This window comes from Neltuma alba, unplaced genomic scaffold (genome assembly GCF_004799145.2).
Source record: "Neltuma alba isolate B1F8T4 unplaced genomic scaffold, ASM479914v2 tig00011700_pilon, whole genome shotgun sequence".
Taxonomy (NCBI): domain Eukaryota; kingdom Viridiplantae; phylum Streptophyta; class Magnoliopsida; order Fabales; family Fabaceae; genus Neltuma; species Neltuma alba.
The window spans coordinates 292,652-307,630 of record NW_021636337.1 but is presented as its reverse complement, the minus strand read 5'-3'; the positions used below and the strand labels follow the sequence as shown (position 1 = coordinate 307,630).

General features: G+C 33.8%; 1 protein-coding gene across 1 annotated transcript in view; it reads right to left on the bottom strand.

Moving 5' to 3' along the window:
• Nucleotides 1-261: 261 nt before the first annotated feature.
• Nucleotides 262-14,979, bottom strand: part of LOC114716965 (LEAF RUST 10 DISEASE-RESISTANCE LOCUS RECEPTOR-LIKE PROTEIN KINASE-like 1.1) — a 59,693-nt gene continuing 44,975 nt past the window's right edge. Inside the window, exon 5 of the mRNA XM_028902043.1 lies at nucleotides 262-1,328. Coding sequence (XP_028757876.1) covers nucleotides 334-1,328 — 995 coding nt within the window. The 3' untranslated portion in view covers nucleotides 262-333. The remainder of the gene's footprint in view (nucleotides 1,329-14,979) is intronic.

Sequence of the window (14,979 nt, the reverse complement as noted above, 5' to 3'; positions counted from 1 at the left end):
TAATCATTGTTCTATTACACTAAATTGCCTATGATATTCCTTGATGTAAGCAGGCAGTATGTGAATGGAATAGATGAACGGAAAGCCTATATGGCTAGAAGCAATGATACTTAAAAAGGAGGGGTGAACTAATTGCAACGTCTTCATATTATATATGAGTATTCAACAATCCCCAACAAAAATTAATTCAGTTGGTAAAAAATTAACTCATAACTCGTATAGTTATTCTAGTTCTGACCCTGGTTCTTGTAAGTGTCAAGACTCAACTAATTACTTATCTAATCATTTATATATTAAAAAAAGAATAACCACGTGCTCAAAACTTCTTAGAAATTAAACGCTAAACAACTTTCCTTGATCAATTTTTCCATTTCCCCATTTTTGGATTATGTTGTTTGGAGAAGATGATGACTTGAACAACTTTACCTGATCAAAACTTATTGAAGTCACTGCTCGTGCTTTTATATTGGCTTTATTCTTTGAAACTTCACCACCATCTCCGTCTTTCCCAGTATCTTTGTCTTCTTCTTCTTCTGCTACTTTCCCACCTTCGATTTTCCTCAAAAGCTCTAAAACCTCATCAATGGAAGGCCTCATCTCTTTATCTATCTGCAAACACTGAAATGCCAATTCTCCTACTGCAAACACCTTCTTTTTCACCTCACTATCCTTCTCAATCCCCAAACATGGATCCACCAACTCCTCAAATTCATTCCTCTGAATCTTCCTAACTGTAAGACCCGCCAAGGTAATCTCATCTTTGTTCCTTCCCATATCAACTGCTGGCATAGAAGATATCAGCTCCATAAGCACAACCCCAAAACTATACACGTCACTTTTATCTGTCAGCCTAAAGCAGTAGTGATATTCTGGGTCAAGATAGCCTGGTGTTCCCTGTGGAGCCGTAGAAACATGCGAGACATCATCTGGGAACAACCTAGAAAGTCCAAAATCCGCAAGTTTAACATAGAAGTTCTTGTCAAGGAGAATGTTGTTGGTTTTGACATCACGATGGATGATGCCAGAGGCATGAAGGTAAGCCAAAGCACTGGCAGTTTCTATGGCGACTTTGATTCGAACAGGCCACGTCAACAATGCAGGATTTGCAGAGCTGCCACGGAGGTGACTGGCAAGGGTGCCATTTGGGATGTATTCATAGACAAGAAGGAGCTCATGGCTCTGACGAGAAGTGCAGCCATAGAGGCAGACAAGATTTCGGTGACGTAGGCGAGTGAGGATCTCAACTTCTGTCATGAACTGTTCTACTCGCTTGTAGCTGTGGTTGAATAGGTGCTTCACTGCAACTTCACGCCCATCTTGGAGCTTTCCTATAAATAAAAGGAAATAGCTTTAAAGTTGAAAACTTTGGCATGAAAAGTACGAGATTAAAGCAATTGAGAAGGGGACCATAGTAAACAGAGCCGTAGCCACCGTCTCCAAGTTTCTTGGAGGGGTCAAAATTGTTGGTTGCGCCTTGAAGCTCCGTGTAGGAGAAGATTGGGACTCCAAAAAACAGTCTGCCACTGTCTAGGTCTGCATCAGTTGGGCGTTGATTCGTTGATCGAAGTCTGACATGGGACATAGCATTCTGTTTGTGTTTATAGAGTCCGAAGCAGAGCAGCAACGCTAATGTCAGAATGCCTAATCCCACTCCAAAACCTGAGTACAATTATAAGTCTTTAACTCAGATTATCTGTGTTGTTTCTTAGGAATCTCATAATGTGAGTACAATCAGAATTTCATAACTTCTATATACTTATACAGGATCCTAAATCATTATGTGGGAAAGATAGCTGAAAATGAGTGAACATGAAGTAAAATTACCTATCTTCAATCCCAGCTTCCCAACCCGTCTTTCTGTCTCTGTTTAATTATAATTAATTAGGTTGCATCCACAAAAAATAATTATAAGCAGAGTTGATAGGCATACAGATGGCCATCTAAAAAAGAACGAGGAAAATTAACTGAACCAGATAAATTCTCATTTGCTGTACTAAGCAATGCATACCTTTGAGACAATAAAATTCTCTGGTGCTGTTGAGACGGCATGAGCCTTTGTCAAAAAGACATTGACCACAACCAGGAGAAGGCTGAAAACTAACATGGAATTCAGAAGTTATGAATGTAAAGGGATCAGGAGAGAAAGCCAGCATATTCACTGGAAGCTGAACCCTTAGACATCTTGCTAAAGGAGCTGGAGGGTCATCCTGATTTTGCGTTCGGAAGTAGATTGCCTCATTCTTACTTTTAGCACATCCTGTATAGTTCAAGAATTGCTTTGAAAGACTCTGATTGAGTGGAGTATTGCATTCGTACATGGTTATATTTGGCCAGATATGAAAGGAACCCAAAGCTGAGTTGGAAGGAAGAGTAATATTGAAACGCAAGGCGTCACAACTATTACTTGCTAAACGCTTCTCCAAATATGCGTCTCTAACGACAACTTCAGGAGGCCACCAGGGTTCTATCTTGATCCTCGTCACTGGAAACATCTTTTTCCCCAATTGCACAGTTTTTTGAGCGTTGGGGTGTTCACAGCCATGAATTGACAATATCCCACAGTTTTTGCGTTCTGGAATGGTCAAAGGGAACCAAAACTTGCCCAGATTCCCACAGTCAAAGAAACTTGGGCACTCATCTTCTGAAGCAGAATGGTCAGCGAACAAGGAGAAGAAGAAGAACAACAACAAATGAAGAGGTAGAACCATTCTTCTGAAACCCACTCTCAGAGAAAAACTTTTAATGTACGAGACTTTGATTGCTTCATCAGGCAATGACTAGCTTGAAAGCTTTATCCGGTTGGGGAATTAAGGTGGCAATTCTTTCACCGTGGAACACACAACCCGAGTTGATGCTCGGTGACACGGCAGTTGACCAAAAGAACTAGGCCTAGGCCGAGACAAAGACCAAGACCAAGACCAAGATGAAGAAGACGAATGAGAGACGCGTGTCCTTCTCTCAACAAAATGTGCTTCAAACGCACTCTCGTCTATACTAATGTTTGGTTCTTAATTACTTATGCTTACAGTTGCAAATATCATCTAATAAATAAGCCAAATAATCAACGGTGCAAGTGTAAAACTAATATCAGGTTTCACGAGGATAAATACAATAGGAAAAAGTGGGAGGCAAAAAAAAAAAAAAAGGATAAGGGATTTTAAATGTGAAAAAGTTAACAGATAAATTAACAATTAAGCAGAAAGGTGAATAATATGGACAAAAGACCTTGACTCAAACCTTTGATAAAGCGTGACGTAAACGAGGAACACGTTAGAAACTCACGAAAAAGCTCGTGTGATAAGTTTCCTGATAAAGAAGCAGGATCCCTCTTCAGATTAGATATGCACATTTGTGTTACTTTTGATCGACATGCCGATACAAGTGAAATGACATCATATGAGGATAGTCTATAGAATGAAGTGGGTTTTTTTTTTTGGAGGGGGGGGGGGGAGTATAACTCAGAATATCAAGGTTGTGTTCTTCTTCTTGTCGGGGATGAAATCACAACATTTTGTTTGCATGCTTATGATTTATGAATATATGCCTTTTATGTTATGTTGCATTTTACAGAACAGCTAATTTTGTAGTTATAACATCTGGTTCTGCAATAGATTCTCCTCAAGTATTAAAGAACGAAAGATGAAAAGCCAGTCAATATTTGCTTCTCTTGCCACTCGATTGTTTTGATGATCTGTACTTATTTGGTTATCTCATTTGCTCATGAATGTTTTGTTGTTTGTCGTATAAGGATGAGATGGATAAATGCAAATAAATAACAAATACACTCATTGGCTTTGCAAATATTCCTTCTTTAACCGTCTCCATGATTTGTACCTGTATAGAATCAACGATTTGGAGTTAGTTAAACAATCTCCAACTGTAGCGTTTTGAAAAGCTTACCTTTTTGCCTCTGTGCTTTTGTTTGAAATAGAGGCTAACGCTCAAATAATTACATGGTATAAAGAATTTATTACAAAAATTCGAAATCCAGAAGCTTCTTTATACATTGAGGTACACTATAGAAAATAAAATATTAATTTTTTGTAATAATGCGTGATCGAGAAAGAAGCAGGGGAATATAAATGAGCATGACAAGTACTCATGATAGCTGCAGAACATGGACCAAGAATTACAAATAGGCTTAAAGATTATTAAACGCTGCAATTTGTTCATTCATTGCTCCATTTCACAGTGACACTATTTGGTGAAGAGGATGACTTAAACAGCTTTGGCGGATCAAAGCTTATTAAAGTCTCCACAGGTCATGTATCAGTACCAACTTTATCTTCCTTTAAGATTAACTGATAGTGTTGACAGGGAGATAAGTAATTGGTTTCTAAGTAAATTAAGTGTCAGTTTTTTTTCTTTGTATTTTCCTTGAATTTATTTTTCTTTTCTAGTTTAGGTTGCTTGCATATCATTAAAATTTCTTTTAAAAAAAAAATAATCTTAATTTTATTTTAATTTTTAATTTATTTTATTTTTTAATGTTTTTTTTTGCGTACCTTGCATTGCATTTTGCATTATTGCATTTGTACTTGAATATTCATTTGTTTTCACACATTGTGGTTCTGAATTTTTTTGTGCATGACCATAGATAAAGAAACCATATTTGACGATCTTGAGTTTGACATACCTTTGAAACAATTTAAAAGGAAAAATAAGAAAAAGAGTCAACAGAGTGATAAGAAGCTTCTTTTAGAGTAGCACATTCTTAGTGTATCTAATCGAACCAAAGACTGCATAAACTTTTATCTATATAACTAGAAGAAAGATGCTTAAAAATGTTGGATAGATTTCATTTCATAACAAAACACTCAAAGAAGTTAGTTTTAACGATTTAAAAAACATGGACAGTAGCATGAATACGAGAATTTTGCATTGTTTTCATGCTTAATATGAATATAGTGACTCTTGTGGGTCACATGTTATTTTGTTGACTTAGGGTCTATTTGGATTGGCGGTGAAAAAAGTAGCTTATTTTCAATCTGAATTTTAAAAAAGTAAGATTGGATAAGTTGAATTGTGTTTGGATTAAAATTTAAAAAAGTTAATTTGTAAAAGTAAGATTGATGTTTGGATTATTATTGAGTAAAAAGTTTGTTTGTAAAATTACCAAAATGAGTACGTATGAGTTTTAATAAATAATAAAACATGATAAAAACAATGATTTAACATAATACAATGAATTTAAATTAATTTAATATAAAGAAGTGAAATTTAATGAGTGAATTAAATTTTAAAACTTTAAAGAAATCATAAAAAATATTTTAAATATAAAGTGAAACATGATTAAAAAATGAATGTACATAATATAATAAATTTAAATTAATTTAATATGAATAAGTGAAATGTAATCAGTGAATTAAAATAAATCAACTATACAAAAATAATAGAAATACTACCATTTTTTGGTTTTGTCTTTTGTCCTGTAACATTTATGAAACACTTGTGTTAAGAGCAAGAAAGGGAAAGAAGGGTAGCGTGTCAATAAGGCATTGGAGATTGGAGACTAAGAAAGCACCCGGTGGGGAAGAGAAGCAGCAGACGGCAGCAGAGAGAAAAAGAAAAGGAGAGAAGCTGCTCCCAATAAATTTTCTAACACGCACGCAACAGTCCCTGAATAAGCTCTTCTCAAACTTGAATAAGCTTCACTTCCTGGCTTAATTTATACAGCACGGTCAACCAGCTTATTTCCATCAAGCCCAATATGTTATAAGCCCTCCCAAACATTAGATCAATTTTTAATTGGGCTTATGTTAAAATTAAGTCACGTTTGGGCCAGCAAACACTGACCCAAACATGCACTTATTGAAAGGGTACAGATAAGGGCTAACTTGCAGCGATTCTTCAAAAGCAGTAAAACATGTAGCATGGACCATCATGAATAACAAAAGAGCTGAGGGAAGTAAAAATAAAATTCAAAAAAAGAAAAAAAAAAGTGCTCCGGGATCAGGCACTAAACAACAACTTTGCCTGACCGATTAATAAAAATAAAAATCGTTTCTAAAAAACAAACGCTAAACACTAATTGAACCACTTCTTATCCACATATTGTTCAGTTCAATTCTTTTAGGTTTCCGTTCTATTCTGAGTAAATATCTAGTCAATTTATATTTGCACACACAGCACTTATAGGAGGAAAAGCAATTATAATCAGGCCAACACTTCCAATGGCTGTACCTATAGGAGGAAAATCCTTGAAAATTTGATCAATTCTTGGAGTATGGCAGCCGTGAACAGATTGTCGATTGACGTAAAAATCTATATACTTTGGGGTGAGGCCTCTCAACACAAACACTCATAAACAACTCCAATCATATATATATGTATATATATATATATATATGTATATAAGAAATTCCGTCTACTATAAGCAGAGTTTGCAAAATCATTTCAATTATAGCCATTTGATTGCTTGGAAATACTCATAAGCTCATCAACGAACAAGCCATAGTACTCTGCCTTAAATAAAAAACAAGACTATGATTCCTTGAAGCAAGTAGGCACTAAGGTCCCGTTTGGTAGGGAGCATTGAAAATGAGGGATTGGGATTGGGATTGCAATTGAAAAAAATCATTAAAATAATACTTAACATGAGTAATTGTTTGTTATATGGGATTAGACAAACTCATAAAGGTGGGATTGAAGAATACCACTTCCCCCCATGGTATTCTCCAATCCCACATACATGGCTTTGGCTAATCCCATATATCAAACAATTTCTTATACTAAACACTCTCTTAATAGATTTTTTCAATTATAATCTCAATCCCAATCCCTTATTTTCAATGCTCCCTACCAAACGTAACCTAAGAGAAATCCCATATGTATGTGTGATTGGAATGAGATGAAAGGAAAGTCTAAAATTGCTATATGTATATAAGCATGATACTTCGAAAACGTGGGTGAACACACTGCAACATCTTCCTATAGAATATGAATATTCAACAATCACTTGCCCAAAACTTTTTATGAGAGATTAAACACAAAACAACTTTGCCTGATCAACTTTTCCATTTCCCCATCGTGTTGTCTGGAGAAGATGCTAACTTGAACAATTTTGTCTGATCAACGCTTGTTAAAGTTACTACTTGTGCTTGTATATCTGCTTTATTCTTTGAAACTTCACCACTATCTTCGTCTTTCACTGCATCCTCTTTTTCTTCTATCCACCTTCTCTATTTTCCTCAAAACCTCTAAAATCTCATCAATGGAAACCCTCATTTCCTTATCTATCTGCAAACACTGAAATGTCAATTCTCCCACTCCAAACACATTTTTTTTCACCTCACTATCCTTCTCAATCCCCAAACATGGATCCACCAACTTCTCAAATTCATTCCTTTGAATCTTCCTGACCTGCCAACATAATCTCATCTTTGTTCCTTCCCATATCAACCGCTGGCATTGAAAATATCAGTTCCATAAGCACAACCCCAAAATTATACATGTCACTTTTATTTGTCAGCCTAAAACAACAGTGATATTCTGGGTCAAGATAGCTTGGTACTCCTTGTGGAGCAGTAGAAACATGAGAGACATCATCTGGGAACAACCTAGAAAGTCCAAAATCCGCAACGTTAACACATTTCTTGTCAAGGAGGATATTGTTGGTTTTGACATCATAATGGATGATACTAGAAACATGAAGGTAAGCCAAAGCACTAGCAGTTTCTATGGCAATTTTGATTCAAACAGGCCACTTCAGTAATGCAGGATGTGCATACCTGCCATGCAGGTGACTGGCATGGGTGCCATTTGGGATGTATTCATAGACAAGAAGGAGCCCATGGCTCTGGTGCGAAGTGCAGTCATGGAGGCAGACAAGATATCAGTGACGCAAGGGAGTAAAGATCTCAACTTCAATCATGAACTGTTCCACTCGCTTGTGGTTAAACAGGTGTTTCACTGCAACTTCACACCCATCTTGAAGCTTCCCTATAAGTGAAATAGCTTACAGGTCAAAACTCTATGGAGGAGAATTCAAGATTGTAGGAAAAGAAATGAGAGTGATTGATCTGATTACCATAGAAAACAGAGTTGAAGCCCCGGTCTCCGAGTTTGTCAGACGGGTCAAAGTTATTGGTTGCTCCTTCAAGCTCTGCATAGGAGAAGATTGGGACTCCAAAGACGAGTCTGCCACTGTCTGGGTTTGCATCATTTGGGTATTGATTTGTTGATCGGAGTCTGACATGGGACGCAGCATTCGGTTTGTGTTTGTAGAGTCCGGAGCAGAGCAGCAAAGCTAATATCAGAATACCTAATCCTGCTCCAAAACCTGATCAAGCGTCAAGTCCTTAAGAATTTTTGCTTAGTTCATGGAAAGATTATCTTATTGCTTAGGAATCTCATAATGTGAATACAGTAAAAACGAAGTAAAATTACCGATTAGCAATCCATGCTTCCAAGCATGTGTTTTATTTTGATCTTCTGTCTCAGCTTCATCTTTTACCACAATTTAGAGAAGCAGATATGAAATGGACCAATCAGTCTTGGAGTTCATTAGATTAGCTCCACCAAAAAAAAAAAAGGGAATAAGCCGCATTAATTTGATTAGTTGACAGGCATACAAAGGACCTTGTTAAAAATTCTCATATGTTACTTGTTAGCCCCAAGAAATTCTTATATTCTGTACTATATGTTATGCATACCTTTAAATTTGAGACAATAAAATCCTCCGGTGCTGTTGAGCGTGCATAAGCCTTTCTCAAAACGATATTAAGCACAACCAGGAGAAAGCTGAATGTTAACAGGGAATTCAAAAGCTATGAATGTGAATGGATCAGCAGAGAAAGCCAGCATTGTGCTAAAGAAGATAGAGTATCATCTTCATCTTGCATTCTGAAGAAGATGGTCTCATTCTTACCACATCTTGTATAGTTCAAGAATTGCTTTGAAAGCGTGAGATTGAGCGAATTATGACATTTGTACATGGTTATACTTGGGGTATCAAAGGAACCCAAGGCTAAGCTGGAAGGAAGAGTAATATTGTAGCACAAGGCATCACAGCTATTCTTTACCAAAGCTTTTGTAAATCTCCGTCTCTAACGGAAACTATAGTATTGGAAAAGTCTACGCCCTTCACCTGAAAATTGTTTTTTCCTAATTCCACAGTTTTGTCAGCGCTGGGGTGTTCACAGCCATGAATGGGCAACATTTCACAGTCTTTGCGCTGTGGAGTAGTCAAAGGGAACCAGAGGTTGCCCAGATTCACACAGTGAAAGAAAGGTAGGCATTCATCTTGATGATACCTCTGTCGTTAAAGCACTCAATTAAATTAGGTCCTAATTAATTGTAATTTAGGATCGACCTAGATCATTACTTCTAAGGAGCAAGTTATGAGTTTCTTTAGGTAAAAATTTAGATGAAAAAAGTTCCAATAAATTGGATCTAAACTAAAATACAAAATTCTAATTCTAAATGCAAGATGCAAATGTCCTAAAATTTATATAAAAATTAAATTAAACTTAAATGAATGCAATGCAAATTTTGGGGGTATTTTTTTTTTGGAAAATAATTAAAATGATAAATGAAGAAATTGACTAAAGAGCAAAGAAAATTGAGAAGTTCTCTTCGGTAAGGTAGAGGGACAACTTAGGATTTGCATGGATTTAACCTCATAACCTTAATTAGTTAATTAGACCAAAGGTAGGTAATAAGAGAGTGGAATTAATAAAACTTAATTACCTACTTGAATAAAAAAAAAAAAAACCCTCAATTTCAAAACCCTTAACTATTAAAGAACTCATAACAATGTAAGGATGACTAATTAAGCTTATTAAAACCAATGAAAATAATTTAAATTAATTCTGAAAATTATGTTTGAAATTAGCCAATTAAACAATCAGACAATTAACCAATTTAATTAAATAATTAAGAGGTAAAAGAACCTAAATTTTGCAATTCAAACTACATTGATAATTAAACTCATAATGAAAACTCATTTATAAATTTAATTAACAATGCAAAGGTTCATAAACATAAATTTCAGCAAGTGTCTCAACACAAATAAAATCCAAAATATCAATCCAATCCAAGAATAAAAATGACAATCTAGAACTAAATTGTCTCACAAAATCACAACTTAAAATTATTTAAAACTAAATAATCTCAAGTCCTTGAATTAAAAAGATAAATGGAATATCACTCCCTTTTGATTTTCAAGTGCTAGCCCAAGACTCAAATCTCCTCCATACTCCTCCCAAGTTGCCTCCCTGACAAGCTTAAGCTGCTATCAAAATGTCTCCTCCTCCAAAGTTGTTAGATGCCATAGCTATGAATGATGAGGTATAGATAAGAATTTGGCCAAGGAAGAGACGTTAATTGATGATGATGAGAGGTGATAATAATTGTTGAATGAATATGAAATGGAAAATGAGAGACGTGAGATTAGAGGAATATTGTTTCGGAAGTCAATTAAGGACATGTTTTCTCCCCTTGTGACCGTGGAATGAAGCAATTCTGAGAGGAGGCGTGAATATGGGATGAAGGAAGTGATTGACGATGGATGATGCTAGTCGGGTCTGAATGGAGAAGGAAAGTGTGATATTTAGGCGTGCTTGGAGGGATTATTTTGATGGGAGAAAAGGAAATTTTTATAGATCCAAAGCTCAAGCTCACTAGTAATTAATTGGCCCACTTGATATTAGCTATTGGATTGTGCTTAAATCCCAAGAAACAATATTGCACTATTGGATTTCCTATATGCTCTTTCTTGACCTACAAGAATTTCAGTGCATCCATTAATATAGATTATATCCAAATATAATCAAAAATTAAATATCAGATACGCACAAAAATTAGGCAAGAAATTACAAAACTTTTTAAAAATAATCTTTCTAAAAATATGAGATTTGTTTCCAAAGAAATTAAAAAATTAATTCCAAGTCAAAAATAGAAAATCACAAAATATCTATATTTTTAATCCAAAATCTCAATTTTTATGCAAAATCTAAAAATCAACTAATTAATCCAATTATGCATAAAAATCCAATTAAGCTCAAAATTATCATTTAAATTCTAAATTAATGTAGGATAAAATTATATAAAAATTGGGTTTTATCACATCTCCAAAAACAGAATGGTCAGCGAACAAGAAGAAGAAGACGACGAACAAATAAACCGGTCGAACCATTCTTCTGAAACTCTCACTCGTAGAGAACAGGTTTAGTCTATATGAGACTGTATGACTGTTTCAAGCATTAACTTGCCAAGGTTTGGTTGAAGCTTTGCGAAACGCGCGGCAGTTGACTTGGCTGAAAGACTGGGACCAAGAAGATGAATATGAGACACGTGTCCTTCTCTCAACACGAAGCAGAGGAATTAATAATTAAGCAGTGGATGATATATAGAGAGAGAACCTTAACTAAATGAGTAAGATTTTGACACTGGCAATTGACAAACACTTAAAAAAGCAAAAACTCATGTAGTCCTGCATTGCTGAATGATCGTGTGCTCAATTTAGTAGCACAACTTCAAATCCCACCCAAGTGAATATATATTTAAGTTAATTTAGAACTTTTTACAGTCTTCACTTATTCAGGTGTAAAACGAATCAAAAATTGATAGTGAGCAAAATATTTTTGTGAAATAATAAGCTTGGTAAACGAATACGAACGTGATACAGGTGATTCCCTCAAGAGTTAAGATCTCTTGTTATTCTTTTACTTACGGTATAAACATTTCCTAATTCATGGGATAAAGAAATTAGTCAGGCTTTGAGTAATTGTAAATGACTAACATAGAGTAGATGAACAAGTTGTCCAATATCTATACTAAATTTAAGAAAAACACTTATAAGTAAATAAAATAGTTGTAAACGTCTATGAATAATATATACTCCTACAGTTCTTAATGTAAGACCTATTTAATTAATTTGAGTATATTAAAAAAATCCTATAAATTAGTTAATTATAAGAAATATGATATATTTTTTCTAAAATACAATAATTACTTTTCTTAAATCCTCCCTTCCTCTCTTACTTGATTATGGTTCAGGAAATATAATAGGAGTAATTTTAAAAAAATGATAGATGTAAAAAGTGACTTTTATATTTAGGACCAATATCAGTTCAATAATTAAATTATATATTAAGAACTGGAGAAGTATGTAGTAATAATCCTATGTTTATGTCAATTTTGAAAATTTTGGCCTGTAAAGTACTCTAAACCCTTTTATACAAACACATTCTATCATAACATATTGTTTTCTCAAATCATTTTGGTTTGAAGCAAGTTTTGCATAAGAAAATATTGAGTTACTTCCAAAAGCTGCCGTTGCAAGTAAAGAACCTTTGGGACGTAAATAAACTTGGGTTCTTTTTTCTTTTTTTTTCAACTACATTGAGAATTTTCCTGACTTATAAAAAGTCCTTTTAAAGTTTTCTAACTTTCGTTTTTCCCAAACTGCCCCATGACCAACGTTGTTGAGACTTTGCTTCAAATCGACCTCCTTATCACTTGATTCTCGCACCATACGAATCAGTAAACATCTCCAGAATCAATAATTACAATAATTTAATATGGACAATAGAGCAAATGCTCAAATTAGGAGTAGATTCTCCATTGCTCTAAAAAACCAAACACTGGGTAAACTTTTATCTGCATAACTAGAAGAAAGAGGTCAGTTGTGCCTGTCCCTCAATTTTGAGATAATCCAAAAATTGCTCAGTTTTGAATTTTTTATGATTTTTTTTAAAAATTTAATGCTTCAAAATTCAAATGGTTCGGATTCTTTTTAATTTAGAGTGTTAACTCAGAAAATAACACAAACAAAGCAAAGGAAGCACATAACCAGGAGTAACCATACTAAATTCATATTTTTTGGCCGCCAAAGTATGCGGATTCTCACGGCACAAACAATATCCTTGGCTAAACCTTTGTGTCAATAATGGTCGAATTAATTTGTGTGTTTACTAAGTTGGTTGATTTGGACATTGACTTAGAACAAGACTTGGAAAAGTGGCCTGAAAAATAAGGGTAAGGGGTAATCCCTTCCTACTCAGATTCCCCAAATGTCACGTTAGCAAGATTTGAATAATAGTCCATTGTTTTGCCCCACCTTGAAGTTCCCACAACGGCAAAAAGACCAGTAACAGAAAATCCAAGTTTTAATTCGTTACCAATAATGATTTAAAAGTAGCCTGGTATCCGCCAGCAGGGTCAAAAAGTATAATTAAATTTTACTTCTTTCGCTCATTTATGAAGCAAACGAAAGGCCTTATCTGTACAGTGATGTTGGCGCGTGTGGCCCAAGACATTAAGAACTTGATTGGATAATTGGGGGCCAATGAAGTAGAACAAGGCGAGTGAAGAGAAACATGATGCTTTAGAGTATTCAAAATGCGTTTTTATCATTTACAAAAACCAGATTTTAAAAATAAGTTTACAATATACAAAATAAAATTACGAAAATTTTTTTAATCTCAACTTATGTTTTCCAAGCACCTTTAGATGACGTGAAAGCATGGATAATCATTATATGTTTTTATTCCTGATGCAGAGTAGGATATTCTCATTGTGCTGGTCAAAAACAAAAAAGTTAGGATATCCTCATTGGTTACAAGATAGAAATAAAACAACTTGAGGCGTGTTTGGATAACTGATCAAAATATGGTTTGGGCAAAAAAATTGCCAAACACTGGTTTTATGCTCAAACCATGATTTTCAGAAGAAATGAATCCATTCTACTTCTGACTCAAATAAGAGAATATGATTATGCCTGTCAAAATATATCTTAATGATAATATGATTTTAACAAACCCTCAATTATTTTTTTTTATAAACATTTTTAATCTTCTATTTTATAAATATATACACAATATTAATTATTTATTAATTATATGATTTTATATATATTATTAATTATGTTGGTAAAATATATTATTAATAAGTTATTCCTTCAAATTAAAATATATTATAAAATCTATCTTTTATGTAATTATCATATTAACTTATGTCTCTTTTTAGTAATTTTTACATATAAAAAGTATTTCTTATAACAACTATCCAAAAACTCTCGTTTTATCAAAATCATGTTTTCACAAAATCTATTCTCCAGAAGCTATTCTCCATGATTTAGTTTCGTCCAAACACCTTGTTAATTTACTTTAGAATTACAGTTATACTTAAATATAGACAACAAGTTATTTTATTTGAATGATTGTCGTAGTCATGCAAATTAAAAATCTAAAACACAGGTTTTGTTTCTTTCATGTTATATGAACAACTTGTTTTACTTTAGAATATAAATAATAATTAAGTTATATGTAATTATGTGGGTCATCCTCATGTCGCCTTGGAGTCAAATTTAATTTAATTTAAAATGCAATATAGTGATGTAAATAAAAGCCCAATTAATTTAGTTGTCGGTCCAATTTTCAAGGAAAATCTCCACACAAAAAAAAAAAAAACCCTTAGAATATAGGAAATTTCAGATTGAATCCTAAATTATGTAAATGACAGAAAAGATCAATGACCTAATATGTCATTTGTAAAATCAAAGAAATTGACAATTTTACCCTCATTTGTATTTATTCACTACAATGATTTAAGAAATCATTATAAGAGCTTAGGTGTTACCTAGATTCGTGTAAAGAATAACTACTCACTTTTTCGTAATTAGGTGCCTTGTTATTAACTACAACTAATCATGTAATTACTAGAATAGTATAAGCGTTACCTAGATTTGTGTAGAGAATAACTATTCACTTTTTCGTAGTCAAGTACCTTGTTATTAACTACAGCTAATCATGTAATCACTAGAACATTGTAAGTGTTATTTAAATTTGTTTAGAAAATAACTACTCACTTTTGTTTAGTCGAGGTAAAGTTATCAATTCCTCTTGATTTTCTAAATAATAATTGAGTCATTGATCTTTTTGTCATTTACACAATTCTAAGACCCAATCTAGAATTTTTATATTCCAAAAGACTTTTCTGAAATTTTTCCAATTTTTCAATACCTTGGTTTTGATC